Raw genomic sequence first — 18,355 nt, forward strand, 5'->3', positions numbered from 1 at the left:
CAACACACACACGCGTCCTCAAATATACCATGCGCCAAAACTGTTAGTCTCTGCTCAAGGGGAGGCCCATGTGTGGAGTAACAAGCTCAGAACTGAGGTGTGCTGTCAGATGCCGCAAATTAAGACTGAGGTCAATTAGCAGAACTGTGTGTATTATGATGATTATTTGTACTGTGGTAGCATTTAGTTCCCCCGCCCCATTGTGCTAGGCACACTGTACAAGTGCAGTACAAAGAGGCAATTCCTGAGCAGAAGAGCTGTGTGTATGTTGCATCCCTTTATCCCACCTTTTGTCTGTTTGCCTATTTTGACTGGGAGCTATTCAGGGAAGAACTGTACAGCACTTAGCACAATGGGGCCTTCATCCTGGGGACTTCAGACTCTGCTGATATACAAATAATTTTAACTGCACTATTAATTAATAATAGCAATAACAGAGCAATCTGGCATAACACCTGCCTGCACTGCACGCAGCTCTAACCAGAGCTATTGGGCCTTCACTTTCCTAAGTAACTAAAAAAAAAAAGAAAAGAAGTCACTGCTACCGCAAATTGAATCTTACTATACTTGTCAGTAGAAATAACTCTGCCTCAATTTCCCTTTCATTATCTTTGCATTTCATATGAAACATCTGCCTCTCTCCCCATGTCAAACTCAGTTCCCCTTAACAGGATTTACTGTACTAACTTTTATGGTACTGCAATGAGCAACCAAGGTCCATGTTGATAAGCGACAAACTATCTGCAGCCTTACGAGATGAAGGATTTGGGAACGCTGTCATAACATCAAAAGGGAACCAACAAGCCACTTTTCTTAGGTCCAGAATAGCAAGAATTCATTCCCACTGCATCGAAGGAGGAGGAGGAAAGGGTTGTTTAATAAAATTTGCATTTTAGGGAATTCATATTAACTTTGCGTCCTAGGATTCCCTATAGGTCTATTCTATAAAATGAGGCTGTTCTCAATCAGCTTTCTGAAAATTTGCATTGTTTAAAGAGCCACTGCCACATTCCAACAAACTTTACAGAACTGAAGGATTTTATCAGCCTCCCATTAAAACTTTCCTGTACTTTTTCCTCTGTTTCGTTTCCCACCACTGCTAATGATCTGCATGTAGATGACTCCTTTAAACAGAGCTTCCTCAGCCTGTCAGAATCAGTGAGTGATGCCAAAATCCAGTGTTTATGACACGCCTAATGATTCTTCCCCCTGCTTTAACTTGCAGTTTCTTCTAGTCCCTCTCAGTATGGAAATCACACTAATTTAGTCTCACTGACACCATTTTAGGACTCCATGGGCTTGGTTCATCCCCTTGGTTCAGAGATGTGCAAACCTGAGCCAGCAGCCCAGGCTGCTACATCGCAGAGAGTTTCACCCCTGGGGAAGGGCAGGCAGTGTTTGCACTGATGTCCTTCCTTAGGTGTTTTGCCAGGAAATGGCAGCTTTAAATTATGGCTGTTGATATTATTTTTTATTTGTAGGGCAGTAGCATCCAGAAGCCCCAGTCAGGGATTGAGGCCTCATTGTACTAGGCACTGTGCAAACACCAAAGAGCTTATGATCCAATTTCAGATATAATAAGTGGGTGTAACAAACAAAGAAGTATGAGGGAAAGAAGAGAGAGGACAAGGGTGACAGCAGCAGCACCATGTGGTGATGTAGAGGACATTGTCTGCATAACTAGATAGTTGCAGTGCACTCATTTCTTAAGTTATTAGATAGAAACAAAATAATATTTATATTGGTAATCCTTACAGCCATTGGCAGTGGGTCATTAACTGTAGGTATCGTTGCAGAGGAGGGACTTGAGAATGGGCTGGAAGGAGGCGAAGACAGTAGTTTTATGGACTAGTAGGGGAAAACATTCCATGCATAGGGGTGGCATGGAGGAAAGCAAAAAGGAACACACAAATAGGTGAAGGAGGCTGGAATCACTGACATGATGGACACGGTGGAGTCAATGCAGAAAGATGGAAGAGTGGTTAAATGGAGAGGGGAAAAGTTCTGAAGGGCCATAAAGATAAGGATAAGAAACTTGAATTGAATGCAGCAGCAGAAGAACCACCAGCGGAGATGCTCCAAGAGGGAGGCAACATGGTCAGCATGATCCCAGCAGCAGAGCAGTGATACCATGGAATGAATGTTAGGGGGAGCTGAGGTGGCAATTAGGAAACCCAGACAGGAGGGGACTGCATTTTAGTCAAGACAGGAGTTGATGCTGGCCCGAGCAAGAGTTTTAGCATTGTGGATTTTAGAAATGTCCTGGTGGAGGCAATGCCATGATCTGGATATGGCCCTGATTTGTGGGGCTAGAGAGAGGGGGAGTAAGAGTCACAGATGATATCCAGGTTATAGGCCTGATTAATGGGGAGGATGATGGCACTGTCAGCTGTGACAAGGAGAGGGGGAAATGTGAGTTCCATTTTGGACATGTTGAATGTAAGCGGATGGTAACACAGCCACAAGCAAAAGCCAGGGAGATAGGCCAAGGTATGGGACTGGATAGAGGGAGACAGGTCAACAGTAGAGAAGTAAATTTGTGAGTCATTTGCATAGAATAGGAATTGAAGTAATGTGAGTGGATGAGGTTCCTGGAGAGAGTTGGGCAGATGTTCCACCCTGGGATGCAGAAGGGGCACTACAGAGGGATACTTGCTGCTCCCTAATCCTGAGCTGCCTGGTCCCATTTCACTTTAGAGCTGTAGGGGAGGAGCTCAAATGTGCATAAAGTCTATAGAGGGCTTTATGCCATGGAGGATCGGGGGGAACAGACTTCCACTCTACCCTGCCTTCTCCCCAACTCACCAGAATGCCCCTTCCCCATATGAGGGGCCCGAGAGGACAGCTGGTGCAGAAAGCTGTGGAGCAGCCTCTGCTGTCTAACTTTGGCTGCCTTAAGTCCAATGAGAACTGGAGACCCTAGCCTGGCATATAGCATGAGAAGACTAGGGAACCAAGGATGGAGCCCTGTGGAACGTCCGCCAGAAGTGGGAGAGGAGAGGAAGAGGGCCTGTTAGGATATAGATATTCAGGCCAGTCTGTAAAGGCCTATACTCTAAGAATTTAGGTGTATTCTTATCACTTGGCTAGTTATAGAGGTATAAAAGAAAGAATCAAAATCACTGTCTGCCGGTGTAAGAGCCTTCTCTTACTGTGACAGTCTGAGGCCCTGTTCTTAGGCTAGGGCCTTTGGCTAAGCAGCAGAGGCAGCCGTAAGCTGGGAAGCGACCGGTCACATCCTCACATTCCAAACTAGTCAATATGGGGCTGTTAGGAAGGTGATCCGATCTATCACCTCCAGAGAAAGGGAAGAGCCTAGAAGATGTAAAAGGAAATTTAGGTTGATAGTTTTCTGTCTGGCAAGAACTCACTTATCAATAGCTGGGATGTGAAATTCACATTTCTGTGGTTGTTCTATCACTGTAGTCCCCATTTCCCTATTGTTTGTCTGCATAATCTCTGTCTGGTTCTGTGATTGTTCCTGTCTGCTGTATAATTAATTTTGCTGGGCGTAAACTAATTAAGGTGGTGGGATATAACTGGTTAAATAATCATGTTACAATATGTTAGGATTGGTTAGTTAAATTTCAGTAAAATGATTGGTTAAGGTATACCTAAGCAGAACTCAAGTTTTACTATGTAGTCTGCAGTCAATCAGGAAGTGTGGGTGGGGTGGGGGAAATGGGAACAGGGAATGGGGGTAGGAAATTGGAATCATGTTTAGCTAAGAGCAGGAATGGGAACAGGGCCACAGCTAAGGCTCTGTGGTGTCAGAGCTGGGAAGGGGGATACTAAGGAAGGAAACTGGAATCATGCTTGCTGGAAGTTCACCCCAATAAACATCGAATTGTTTGCACCTTTGGACTTCAGGTATTGTTGCTCTCTGTTCATGCGAGAAGGACCAGGGAAGTAAGTGGGTGAAGGAATAAGCCCCTTAACAGGGTCCACGGATTGAAACAATGAAGGAACAACCAAAGAGGATGGAGGGAAATCAGGAGCGATGTTCATGAACAGCCAGGGAGGACGTCGTTTCAAGGAGGAAGGTGTGGTCAGCTGTGCCAAAAGCAGTCAAGAAGTCAAGGAGGATGAGGATGGAGTAGAAGCCCTGTGATTTATTCATGAAGAAATTCTTAGTAACTTTGGTAACAGCAGTTTCAGTGGAGTGGAGGGTGGAAGCCAGACTGAAGGGATCTAGGATGGAGGTGGAGGACAGGAAACGGAGACTGCGGTTCTGGACAGCATTTTCAATTATTTCAGCAGTGATGAGGTGGTATTTAAAATGGCAGGGAGCATCAAGGTTGGGTGGGGGCCATAGCATGTTTGTATTATGAGGTGGAGGTTCCTGAGGAAAGGGAGCTGCTGACCAAAAATCTGAGGGAGAGTCGGGGCTAGGGAAATAAGGAGGTGGGAAAGGATGTAGTTGCTGGGGACGCAGGGGATTTGGGATACATGCAGAGCTCACAAAGTGCTTCTGTTCATCTCAAATCAACCAGACAGCGACAGTTGGTGCAGCACCAGAATTCTTCCCTGGATATCATAACCATTCCCTCTTTCATTTCCCCAGCCTTGCTGGTTTGTGAGCAAAGGACCTATCTTAACTCCCAAACATGGAGAATATATCCCAACTCAGGGCAGCATCCTGAGCTACCACTAGTTCTTTAGCTGGCTTTTCCTTGCACTTGATATGCTCAGTTTAACTGATCAAAATATTTTTTCAATGTTAATTTTTCTAGCAGCACCATTCCATTACAATCTACCTATTTCATAGTCTGAAGTATATTCGATTTTCTTCCACCTTTTCGGTGGGCGTTGTGGTATTTGAATTAGAAAGATTTCAACCATAATTGTCACTGGATGTGTGTAATGGAATGCCAATAATAAATCTGGATATTTTGCAACTAACACTGGGGAAACTATTTAATTTGTGTACCGTTCTTGAGAAGGTATTTTCAGTTTTAATACCTCAGCATCTATTTTCTAATACCTATAATTTTCCGAAACACCTAAAACAAGGATATGTGAATTTGTGAAGACTTTCTCTTTTTTAGCATTGTCTAGAAAACCATTTCCCAGGCATCCTTGTGTGCAACCCCTATTGCACACATCCTTGTGTGCAATAGAAGGAAAGCTGTAGATGTGATATATCTTCATTTTAGTAAGGCTTTTGACACAGTCCCACATGACATTCACATAAGCACACTTGGGAAATATGGTATGGATGCGTGCATAACTGGTTGAAAGACGGTACTCAAAGAGTAATTATCAATGATTCACTATCGAACTAAGTGGATTTATCTAGTGGAGTCCCAATGGGGTCTGTCCTCGGTCTGGTACTATTCAATATTTTCATTAATGACTTGGATAATGAGTTCCACAGAAAAACCCAGAAGGAAATTAATAATTCTGTTTTCAGAGCATAGTTTGAATAGTGTGCAGTTATGGATGACACCAAGCTGGAAGGGGTTCCAAGTGCTTTGGAGGAGAGGATTAGAATCCAAAATGACCACGTCAAATTGGAGAATTGGTCTGAAATCAACAAGGTGCAATTCAATAAAGACAAGTTCAAAGTACTGCACTTTGGAAGGAAAAATCAAATGCACAAATACAAAATTGGGATTAATTGGCAGGGCAGTAGTACTGCAGAAAATGATCTGGGTGTCACAGTAGATCACAAATTGAATATGAGTCAACAATGTGATGCAGTTGTGGAAAAGGCTAATATAATTCTAGGGTGTATTAACAGGTTGTTGCATGTAAGACACAGAGGGTGATTGTCCAATTGACACTGGTGAGACCTCAGCTGGAGTAGTATGTCCAGTTCTGGGCACCACAATTTAAGAGATATGTGGACAAACTGGAGAGAGTCCAGAGGAAAAACAAAAATATAAACAGTTTAGAAAACATGATCTATGAGGAAATGTTTAAAAAAAAAAAAGGGCATGTTTAGTCCTGAGAAAAGCAGACTGAGTCGGAATCAGATAACAGTCTTCAATACGTGAAGGGCTGTTACAAACAGGATGGTGATCAATTGTTCTCCATGTCCTCTGACTGCTGAATCTGCAGCAAGGAAGATTTAGGTTAGATAATAGGGAAAACTTTCTATCTATAAGGATAGTTAAGCTCTGGAACAGGCTTCCAAGGGAGGTTGTGAAATCCCCATAGAATCATAGAATATCAGGGTTGGAAGGGACCTCAGGAGGTCATCAAGTCCAATCCCCTGCTCAAAGCAGGACCAATCCCCAACTAAATCATCCCAGCCAGGGCTTTGTCAAGCCTGACCTTAAAAATATCTAAGGAAGGAGATTCCACCACCTCCCTAGGTACACATTCCAGTGTTTCACCACCCTCCTAGTGAAAACGGTTTTCCTAATATCCAACCTAAACTTCCCCCACTGCAACTTGAGACCATTACTCCTTGTCCTGTCATCAGTTACCACTGAGAACAGTCTAGATCCATCCTCTTTGGAACCCCCTTTCAGGTAGTTGAAAGCAGCTACCAAATCCCCCCTCATTCTTCTCTTCCGCAGACTAAACAATCCCAGTTCCCTCAGCCTCTCCTCATAAGTCATGTGTTCCAGTCCCCTAATAATTTTTGTTGCCCTCCACTGGACTCTTTTCAATTTTTCCACATCCTTCTTGTAGTGTGGGGCCCAAAACTGGACACAGTACTCCAGATGAGGCCTCACCAATGTCGAATAGAGGGGAACGATCACGTCCCTCGATCTGCTGGCAATGCCCCTACGTATACATCCCAAAATGCCATTGGCCTTCTTGGCAACAAGGGCACACTGTTGATTCACATCCAGCTTCTCATCCACTGTAACCCCTAGGTCCTTTTCTGCAGAACTGCTGCCTAGCCATTCGGTCCCGAGTCTGTAGCGGTGCATGGGATTCTTCCGTCCTAAGTGCAGGACTCTGCATTTGTCCCTGTTGAACCTCATCAGATTTCTTTTGGCCCAATCCTCTAATTTGTCTAGGTCCCTCTGTATCCTATCCCTACCCTCCAGCGTATGTACCTCTCCTCCCAGTTTAGTGTCATATGCAAACTTGCTGAGGGTGCAATCCACACCATCCTCCAGATCATTTATGAAGATATTGAACAAAACCGGCCCAAGGACCGACCCTTGGGACACTCCACTTGATACCGGCTGCCAACTAGACATGGAGCCATTGATCACTACCTGTTGAGCCCGACAATCTAGCCAACTTTCTATCCACCTTATAGTCCATTCATCCAGCCCATACTTCTTTAACTTGCTGGCAAGAATACTGTGGGAGACCGTGTCAAAAGCTTTGCTAAAGTCAAGGAGCAACACGTCCACTGCTTTCCCCTCATCCACAGAGCCAGTTATCTCGTCATAGAAGGCAATTAGATTAGTCAGGCATGACTTGCCCTTGGTGAATCCATGCTGACTGTTCCTGATCACTTTCCTCTCCTCTAAGTGCTTCAGAATTGATTCCTTGAGGACCTGCTCCATGATTTTTCCAGGGACTGAGGTGAGGCTGACTGGCCTATAGTTCCAAGGATCCTCCTTCTTCCCTTTTTAAAAGATGGACACTACATTAGCCTTTTTCCAGTCGTCCAGGACTTCCCCCGATCGCCATGAGTTTTCAAAGATAATGGCCAATGGCTCTGCAATCACATCCGCCAACTCCTTTAGCACTCTCAGATGCGCGCATCCGGCCCCATGGACTAGTGCTCGTCCAGCTTTTCTAAATAGTCCTGAACCACTTCTTTCTCCACAGAGGGCTGGTCATCTCCTCCCCATGCTGTGCTGCCCAGTGCAGTAGTCTGGGAACTGACCTTGTTCGTGAAGACAGAGGCAAAAAAAGCATTGAGTACATTAGCTTTTTCCACATCCTCTGTCACTAGGTTGCCTCCCTCATTCAGTAAGGGGCCCACACTTTTCTTGACTTTCTTCTTGTTGCTAACATACCTGAAGAAACCCTTCTTGTTACTCTTAACATCTCTTGCTAGCTGCAACTCCAGGTGGGATTTGGCCTTCCTGATTTCACTCCTGCATCCCCAAGCAATATTTGTATACTCTTCCCTGGTCATTTGTCCAATCTTCCACTTCTTGTAAGCTTCTTTTTTGTGTTCAAGATCAGCAAGGATTTCACTGTTAAGCCAAGCTGGTCGCCTGCCATATTTACTATTCTTTTTACACATCGGGATGGTTTGTCCCTGTAACCTCAATAAGGATTCTTTAAAATACAGCCAGCTCTCCTGGACTCCTTTCCCCCTCATGTTATTCTCCCAGGGGATCCTGCCCATCAGTTCCCTGAGGGAGTCAAAGTCTGCTTTTCTGAAGTCCAGGGTCCATATCCTGCTGCTCTCCTTTCTTCCCTGTGTCAGGATCCTGAACTCGACCATCTCATGCTCACTGCCTCCCAGGTTCCCATCCACTTTTGCTTCCCCTAATAATTCTTTCCGGTTTGTGAGCAGCAGGTCAAGAAGAGCTCTGCCCCTAGTTGGTTCCTCCAGCACTTGCACCAGGAAATTGTCCCCTACCCTTTCCAAAAACTTCCTGGATTGTCTGTGCACCGCTGTATTGCTCTCCCAGCAGATATCAGGGTGATTGAAGACTCCTATGAGAACCAGGGCCTGCGATCTAGTAACTTCCGTGAGGTGCCAGAAGAAAGCCTCGTCCACCTCATCCCCCTGGTTCGGTGGTCTATAGCAGACTCCGACCACGACATCACCCTTGTTGCTCACACTTCTAAACTTAATCCAGAGACACTCAGGTTTTTCTGCAGTTTCATACTTGAGCTCTGAGCAGTCATACTGCTCCCTTACATACAGTGCAACTCTCCCACCTTTTCTGCCCTGCCTGTCCTTCCTGAACAATTTATATCCATCCATGACATGACAGTACTCCAGTCATGTGACTTATCCCACTAAGTCTCTGTTACTCCAATCACATCATAATTCCTTGACTGTGCCAGGACTTCCAGTTCTCCCTGCTTGTTTCCCAGGCTTCTTGCATTTGTGTATAGGCACTTAAGATAACTCACTGATCGTCCCTCTTTCTCAGTATGAGGCAGGAGCCCTGACCTCTCGCGCGCTCCTGCTCCCTCCCGGTATCCCACTTCCCCACTTACCTCAGGGCTTTGGTCTCCTTCCCCCGGTAAACCTAGTTTAAAGCCCTCCTCACTGGGTTAGCCAGCCGGCTTGCGAAAATGCTCTTCCCTCTCTTCGTTAGGTGGAGCCCGTCTCTGCCTAGCACTCCTCCTTCTTGGAACACCATCCCATAGTCAAAGAATCCAAAGCCTTCTCTCCGACACCACCTGCGTAGCCATTCATTGACTTCCACGATTCGACGGTCTCTACCTAGGCCTTTCCTTCCACGGGGAGGATGGACGAGAAGACCACTTGCGCCTCAAACTCCTTTATCCTTTTTCCCAGAGCCATGTAGTCCACAGTGATCCGCTCAAGGTCATTCTTGGCAGTATCATTGGTGCCCACGTGGAGAAGCAGGAAGGGGTAGCGATCTGAGGGCTTGATGAGTCTCGGCAGTCTCTTCGTCACATCATGAATCCTAGCTCCTGGCAAGCAGCAGACTTCTCGGTTTTCCCGGTCGGGGCGGCAGATAGATGACTCAGTCCCCCTGAGGAGAGAGTCCCCGACCACTACCACCTGCCTGGTCCCCATCCCCATCACTGGAGGTTTTTAAGAACAGGATAGACAAACACCTGTCAGGGATGATTTAGGTGTACTTGGTCCTGCCTCAGTGCAGGGGACAGGACTACATGACCTGTTGTGGTCCCTTCCAGACTTACGTTTTGATTACAGTGTAAACTGTTCAAACCCACCCAGAACCCTGGGTACATACCCACATCGCTAGCCCATGCCGGGGTCTGTGCTGCTGCATCTTCACTTCTATTTTGGGCCATACTAACTGTATTAAAGCTAGCATGGGTATGTCTACCTGTGTTACAATCACACCTTCAATTGCAGTGTAGACATTCTCACAGAAAGGTGAATAGCCTAATCCTAAACCCCCTCAATTGAATGGGAGTCTTTCCACTGACTCAAATGGGGCTCAGACCAGGCCTAAAGTGACTTGTCCAAGACTAATTTACAAGTCAGTGGCAGAGCTGAAGTTGGAACCCGAGAGTTCCCTGTCCTGTGCTCAGTCCATCAGATCATTCTTCCTCTCTGCAAAACCAACAAATACACCCGACAAATAAAACTAACAGCTACTTTGTGACGTTTGTCTCCCATTGAGCACAGTGTATGCACAGTGCAAGGCGGCCAAAAATATTTCACATTTCATGCTAGAGAGGGGCAGGTATAAATCCAGAGGAACACAGCGAGGATATACACTCCCAGTGTGTCAGTGGATGTGAGGAGTATATTTGAGACAGGTAAGCCAGGAGGGAACCTTCGCACTAGCCACTGCAGCTGTAGATGCTCTAGAGAGAGAACCTGTCTAGTTATTTCATGCTAAAAAACCTCTACGATGATTCAAATATAGTACTCACAGCTACTAAAAAGGAGCCTTTGGCTTTGGGGCAATGCTGAGGTGATCTGAGTGACAGATGACTGAATGCTGCGGGTGACAAAAGAATTCTACTCAGGACACACTATAAAGGTGACCTTAGTATTGTAAACTGGAAGTCTCTGAACTCTACATGTCTTTCTCCTCGTACTCTATAGTAGATGAAGGGAGGCGGGAAAGAGTTTTGATGGAGATCAAATGCACTGACGTGATCTTCTATAAACAGCTGTGAAAAATCTCAAATCTAGTTGCTGGCAACATACATCTAGAATAATGGCCAGACCTTCTCCATCTTGGGCCAAGCCATTGACACAGGGAGTTTCTGAAAGCGTACATTCATTATATCATTACATCTCCCCCATCCCATACTTCTTACCAGGTAGACTGTAGATATACAGTATGGATAAATCAATGTATTATCAGAGGGACTTTCCCTTTACAAGAGCCAGGCCTTAAGCATCATACGTTATTTCTGTCAGCCTATTATTACTGTACGTGGTGGGACAGAAATGAATGCATGCATGGGCAGCCCTAAAGAACGATTTCTGCCATTCAGATATATATTACTAATCAACTACCCACAGAAGGTACCACTATGAACTCCAGTGAAGAAGTACACGGGGGTCACCATTGTTTAAAACAGGCTGGCAGCTTGCTATGCTATTTTGCTTAAAACTGCTCATTATTTAACAAAAAGCCCTTCAAAAAATGCCCTTTTGTAAAGGGCCAGATTAGCAATTAGCAAGGAAGGTCAGATTAGCAATTCTGACCTTCCTGAGCAACAGGGAATCACAGTTAGAGTCTGACTGGTGTGAGAGCTGCATGAACATTTGTGGAGCATCACACACCAGCTGCAACTTTCAGTGGAAATCTTCTCACTTCCTAATGGCACCACTAGGTGGGGCTCTCCATTTAGTCATCTGAAGCAAATTCAAACTCTGAAAATGATTTCTATCCTTCAGCGTCTCAAGTATATTTCTCCACATTATCCTCCTGTTCCTCCTTTCTTCTTGCCTTTTAGTGCTGCCTTCCGTTACTGTACCTCTGAGCAGTGGGAAGGAATGAGGTGCTTTCTCTGGAACACATGCCAATGTCATAGCCATGGGGGCCTCTTTCAGAGCTCTAACTGGAGGTCAATCTACAGAAAGCATGGGACATGTATCGTATGAGACATAGGCACCAAAGAAAAGAAGAGCTAATAATAATAATCCTTTTGCGTGTCCTGAGAGGGTCATCCTGGGGGAAGGGACAGAATAGTTTTGTAATTCTTGCACCATAAAAGAGCAGAAGGAGACATTCTTAAAATAGGTGAGAAATACGGGGATAAACTGAGAGCTGACACCAGAGGGTGTAACTCCCTTGGTTTTAATGCAGTTAGGTGCATGTACATCCATATACAGATTTACAAGGTGAATGGGATAAAAGTAGGAATCAGATTGCATCCAAATGGTGCAGGGATCTTCTACAGCCAAACAGCTCACCTCATTGTGTGTCTGTGTGAGACGAAAAAAACTGAATGAGCTGTGAATTTGAGACGAACGCTTTCCTGCATCAATCCCATTCACTGAAATGTGTATTTCTCTTTATATTCAAAGAGCCCGGGCCTGTGCAATTAAACTGAATGTCTGCATATTTGGAACCCTCGTTGGATGACTTTGATCAAATGTTACCAATTTTTGAGAGAGATGAAGAGCAAAGGAAAAATGAGATTTAATAGGGATTGAGAGTAGCAGCTGTGTTAGTCTGTATTTGCAAAAAAAAAAAAAAAAAAAGGAGTACTAGTGGCACCTTGGAGACTAACCAATTTATCTGAGCATAAGCTTTTGTGAGCTACAGCTCACTTCATCGGATGCATCGTGAAGTGAGCTGTAGCTCACGAAAGCTTATGCTCAAATAAATTGGTTAGTCTCTAAGGTGCCACTAGTACTCCTTTTCTAGTAGGGATTAAGGAATTTAAATCCTTCTGTCTGACCAGAGGGTGTCCTCCTTGCCCCACACACTTGGCTCTGGTGTCAGCCTCTCTTTGCAGAGGGAAAAAGTCTCCATTAAAGGAGGCTGTGTTAAATGATCAGAGGTCCAGAGTTCACTCAGTCAAGTGTGTTCACATTCATTACTATACAATACACATTCAAGTCACCCCTTCCAATTTCAGTACACTAATTATTCTGCCTTGACAGGCTCTTGTCTTGCAATCACATATCAAACCTGCTTGGGTCATAATCCCATTTCCAGGGTACAGTGCTGGGTTAACAGTACCTCATGCGGAGAACAATTTCAGTAACATTTTGCATGTTTTCTCTGTCACAGACATCCTAGAACCCTACACAATAGAGATGGAAAAGACCTAATAGGTCACCCAGCCCATCTCCCTGCTAACACAGGAAGCTACTACACATTTACTAGTGCTTGGTCCAATATAATTTTCAAATTGACAAGTAATGAGGGCCTTCCACCACCTCCCTTGGAACTATTCCCCAGTTTCATAGAGCTCACTGTTTGTCTCAGTTTCTCCTTTCTTCACTTCATCCAATTATGTCTAGTTATAGCCTCTTCTGCCACCCTAAATAATTCCTCTCCCCTGCTTGGTGTTCACACATTTCTAATATCCGAAGCTATTATGCTCCACTTAGGGCCTGACCCAACTGTTTCACTGTGTGTGTGTGGGGGGAAGGGTGTGTGAACAGCCTCACCCTATATTTACCTGAGGTATTCGTAGAGTCCATACATGGGCAAGAAGTCAATGTCAGACAAGAACATGTATGGTGTGCTGATGTGCTTCATGGCCACATTCCGCAGGAGATTCACAGGATAGAACTGGCCCTCCTTGTACACTATATGGTACCCAACATTGCGTCGGCTCATGAGGACTTCCGAGCCCTGGGCGTAGCGCAGGAATTGTTGGGCCTCTGCATCAGAAAGATAGAGTGCCAGGCTGATTGGACCCTCCCAATGTTTGCAGATAGCTTCAAGCATCTGGAGCCTGAAAGAAGAAGAGGAAGAATCAAAAAAGGGAAACAGATATCTCTGGGACTCTTCCTGCCATAGGCCATGATGCTGCATGAAGGCCTGCACAGGTAGACTCCTGTACCTATGTGAAGTCCCACTGAAGTCAGTGGGGCTCTGTGCAGGTGCAGGGATCTGCCTGAGTAGTTTCACTTACAGGTGGGGGCCTTATGATCCAAGGTGGTGCTGAGTGCTCTCATCTTTCACTGAAGTCAAGGTAACCTCAACTAGTAAGGTTTTGTAGGTCCTTTCAAGCAGCTGGTGGAAGGGAACAGATGTAGTAGCCCATAATGCACTTGGCTGCTATAATACTACAAGGGCCCTGGAAGGGCAGGGTCCTAAAAGGTTTTGCTAGGGAATTATATTTGAAGGTTATACAATGTGATGGATTGGGTGATTACTGCATTTTATGAAAATTCCTACGGACCAAAAGAAAACATACTGTCAGGACAATGTCACAAAGATGGCACATCTACAGAAATGGGATGGGGTGGATGGGGCATGTGGGGTGTGTGGAGGTGGTGGAGTGGCGGGAGGGGGGGTTGGACCATGGAGTGTAAACAGAAAACATTTCAAACAGAAATAGCCTTTGAAATATCAATTTGTAGAATTTTTAATGATTTCTCTCCAAGCTCTTATGCCATTGACTTTTAAAAACAGATTTTATGTATAATATTTTTTAAAAACTCATACACCAGTAATGACATTATTGACAACACCACCAAACAGAGATTCCATACACAGAACTAAATTAAATCCTATCTGGTCAAAATGCTCTAAACACTCCAGACAGTTTCTAGAGGGACCTATAGAGATTAAGATGTGACGCCTAATAATATAGCAAGCTCTGGTTAAAAAGCATCTTTAGTTAATGTTAAGTGAAACAAGGCTATATAGCACAGCTAGGTATTCCATTCAAAATCAGCAAGAATAGACTATGGAGTACAATTGTTTTCTCTACCTTCCAAATCTCCACATCAGTAGATTTTTTCCCCATTAATATTCAGACAAGACACAAGAAAAGTTTTCTGCATCATAGTAATCAAAGGAAATAATTTCCCACTCCTACGATCTCCCTAAGCTTTGTAGCAGAAAGGAATGATGTGTTCATACCAGCAAAATATAAATTCTGATTTTTATTTAATAGCTTTTTCTTCCAGCTTTGAGTGATCCTGATGACATCCAGGAAATATAAAGCTTTTTCCCTAGATATGAAAGATTACCTTGACTAGTCTATACCTGGTGCATTATTTTCTTTTTATCTATTATTGAAACAAAGGCTATTATCAGGGTGCAACATGCAGCTGTACTAGAAACAGAGATCGATAAAAAAGATCTAAAAGGTATGTGAAAGGCTTTAGGCTACTGATTTTAGGAATCATAAATAAAACCTGTAATGCAGCTAAGCAATAAAGAAAAGCATACTTTTTTTTTTTTGCTACACAGTAGAAACCAATCAATCAGCAAAATCCTATTAATCAGATCTCAGATAAAGGGCACCCTTGCTTAAATGGGAAAATTGCCAGGGAACAGATGCAGAGCAATGCCTTTCAAGGACTCTAAGCAATGGATACATGGTACACATAACTCATTTAAACGGCACGCCTGATGATGTCTGCAAACTCTGCACAGTAGTTAGGAGGGAACTGTTTTTTGTTAATATACATTTCCCATTGTACACTTTTGCTCACTTCAGGATATTTCTACTCCTGGGGGAATTCTACATCACTGAGCAAGCACCAAATTAATGTCCCCCACAGATTCCTCCCGGCCCCGCAGAATAATCGATTCTGATGGGGAGGCAAAGAAAAGCTGTGAGGGGGTCACTCTGCAATTACACCTTTCACCCACCAGGGGCTGATGTGATGCCAGAGAAGAGGGCAGCTGGCTCACGGGCCGGAGCAGCCAGCTGTGGAGAGGGAGGGAGCAGAGGCTGCCTTCTCACAGCACCCTGCCTGTGGGGCCATGTGAGAAGGCATGGGATATGAGGGGGGATGGACAGAGGGGGACACATGGGGCTCCGGGGGGAGCGGGGGGTCACCCAGACTGGGATTCAGAGGGCTAGTGGGGAGACAGACTAGGGCTGGGGCCATGAACTAGTTGGGTGATAACATTGAGCTAGGGACTGAATGGAAATGGGGGTGCAGGGCCACATGGGGATGGGGGAGACGATGCAGGGACATATGGGGACAAGGGCAGCTATGTTTGGCAGAGTGAGGGTGCAGGGACACATGGGGAGAGGAGAGAGTGAAAGTGCAGGGACACATGGGGACATGTGCAGATATGCCTGGCTGAATGCGAAAAGCTAGGGGTCCACCAGGGACTGCACTGGGGAGGCTCCACAACTTCCTAACAATCCTTCCCCAGAAAAAAAACCTGTTCCGTACTTATCCCACCCACACCTAACAAGCCTCCAGGTTCACTCCCAGCCTCCTTCTCAGCAATTACTTCCCTCTCCCTCAGCTTCTCCATTGTCGCTGGCTCCCCCAAGCCTTTGCACTGCTTTTGAGGGGTGCAGGAAATAAGTTTCTGTATTTCAGCTTTAATGAATTATTACTCAAAGTTCTGTATTAATATGCCTAATAAGGAATCTATTTGTCAAAAACATTTTCTGAATATGTTGTGTTGTCTGTATTGTTACAGCCATACTTGCTGACAGGTATTTTGAAATAAATTACCAAAATAAATTGAAACTCATGTGATTATATTGTGTTATTTTGACAAATAAAGTGTGCAGAATTTTGCAGAATTTTAAAATATTGTGTCCAGAATTTTTTACTTTTTGGCACAGAATTTTTATTTTTTTGGTGCAGGATTCCCCCAGGAGTAATACTTCCAGCTCTGTAGTGTCTTTTTAAATGATATGCTCAGATCCACCACAAGTTATTGGGTTTGATGTAGGAATCACAGGGTGAAATTCTATGACCTGTGTTATGCAGGAGGTCAGAGTAGATGATCATAATTGTTCCTTCTGCCCTTAAAATCTACAAATTATGGCTTCTAAACCAAGAAATATAGCTTCTTTGGTTTTTCAAAAAATTGCTCTGTGCAATGCTCACTTTTAAAGAAGTTCATGAAGTAAATATGTCCCAGCACAATATAGTCTCTGACAAATCAAGATGATCAGTTGGTACATGTTTGTTTCCAACAAGGTCTATGCCCAGTCAAGAGGATTTTGCTGTAAATCTTTTTTGTTTGTTTGATTGTTTCTTTGTGATCAGCTTCCCCCTTAGGAATTCTTTTGCCACTTGACTCCCTCTTATTCCAGTTTCAATACACTCAACTGGTGTCAACTGTGGCTTTCTTTGTCCACACTTCAAGCTTGCACTGTAACAACTACTTCTGACAGCTGAATGCTAAGGACAGACATTGCTTTAGAAAGGCAGTCTAGCCAAGGTATACTCCTGAATAACGCCTTCATAGCTAGTGGTGCAGTTAAGCAATCTGCATCAGTCTGAAAGACAACATATAACCAGTAATAAACACCAATGAATGTGCCTCCTTCTGTGGGCATCTATTTTGGACTTCTAAAATGTACCTCTGCTCCCCTTCTCCTTCCCCCCGGCCTGCAAGACAAACATCCGTAAACCTATCACTGCAATCATGTCAGTCTTAGCCCCAGCGGGACTAGATCTGGAGACACTGATAGCGGCTGACTTGGGTTTCCTTTTCTTCTTACAATAGTTTGAAGGAATAATGGAGGTATATACTATGCAGCATATCATTTATGTACATGTCTATCTCTTTCTGAGACACTGTTCACAAATCTCTATAACTGCTACAGAGGAGCTTAATAAAAGCAGCTAAAGAAGATAAAAAAGGTAGCAACTGAAAGACATGAGGGAAAAATAAAACAGCTAAATGCTTCTTTGGTGGTAAGATATTATTTATTGATTTTAGCTGAAAGAGAGTATTTTCAACCCAAATCAATAAATAATAACAACACACCAATGAAGCATGGAAGGAGTTTTCCTGCACTGCATTGGAAGGGGTGTTCTTTCTGAATAAAACTGCAGCTCTGTCTATCAGTAAAATGTGTGTCCCTGTGAGGATCCAGAACAGATGATCAGACTTTGCATCATTGCCAGTGAAATGGCACAGAGCTGCAGCTCGTTCTTTTGAATTAAATTCTGGAGGGAAACCACACACATACCAGCTTTACTAATTTATTATGGCATTCACTCAGAGACTGTTTTTTTTACTCAAAGGTTTGCAAATACTTAAGAAATGTTTTTTAAATTAAAAATCAATACACGAAGCTCTGGTGAAGCTGGCAAATCATCACTGAATGTGCAGAATATAGTGCTGAGGAGGTGGCTAAATGGTGCCACTTTCATTAGACGGTATTTATTTTTATAGTATTCTGAAAATGTTTTGTCAATCTGAATTCCTTTGGTCCTCCCTGGAATAGTGCTGACCTTCTGCTAGAGCTAAAGAGGTGTCGTGCACGTGTCATGTTGTGTTCTATATGTGCTCCACTTCATAGATTCGTAGATATTAAGGTCAGAAGGGACCATTATGATCATCTAGTCTGACCTCCTGCACAACGCAGGCCACAAAATCTCACCCACCCATTCCTGCGATAAACCTCTCACCTATGTCTGAGCTATTGAAGTCCTCAAATCATGGTTTAAAGACTTCAAGGTGCAGAGAATCCTCCAGCAAGTGACTCATGCCCCATGCTACAGAGGGGGGCGAAAACCCCCCAGGGCCTCTTCCAATCTGCCCTGGAGGAAAATTCCTTCCCGACCCCAAATATGGCGATCAGCTGAACCCTGAGCATATGGGCAAGATTCACCAGCCAGATACCTAGGAAAGAATTCTCTGTAGTAACTCAGATCCCACCCCAT

The 18,355-nt window shown here is 44.3% G+C and overlaps 1 protein-coding gene across 2 annotated transcripts in view; it reads right to left on the reverse strand.

Moving 5' to 3' along the window:
- LARGE1 (LARGE xylosyl- and glucuronyltransferase 1) overlaps positions 1–18,355 on the reverse strand; it is a 361,133-nt gene that overhangs the window by 18,436 nt on the left and 324,342 nt on the right. For both annotated transcript variants that reach the window (XM_084627513.1, XM_084627512.1), the window contains one exon: positions 13,204–13,482. In XM_084627513.1, coding sequence (XP_084483639.1) covers positions 13,204–13,482 — 279 coding nt within the window. The remainder of the gene's footprint in view (positions 1–13,203; positions 13,483–18,355) is intronic.

This window comes from Lepidochelys olivacea (assembly GCF_965140295.1).
Source record: "Lepidochelys olivacea isolate rLepOli2 genome assembly, chromosome: 1".
Lineage (NCBI taxonomy): Eukaryota > Metazoa > Chordata > Testudines > Cheloniidae > Lepidochelys > Lepidochelys olivacea.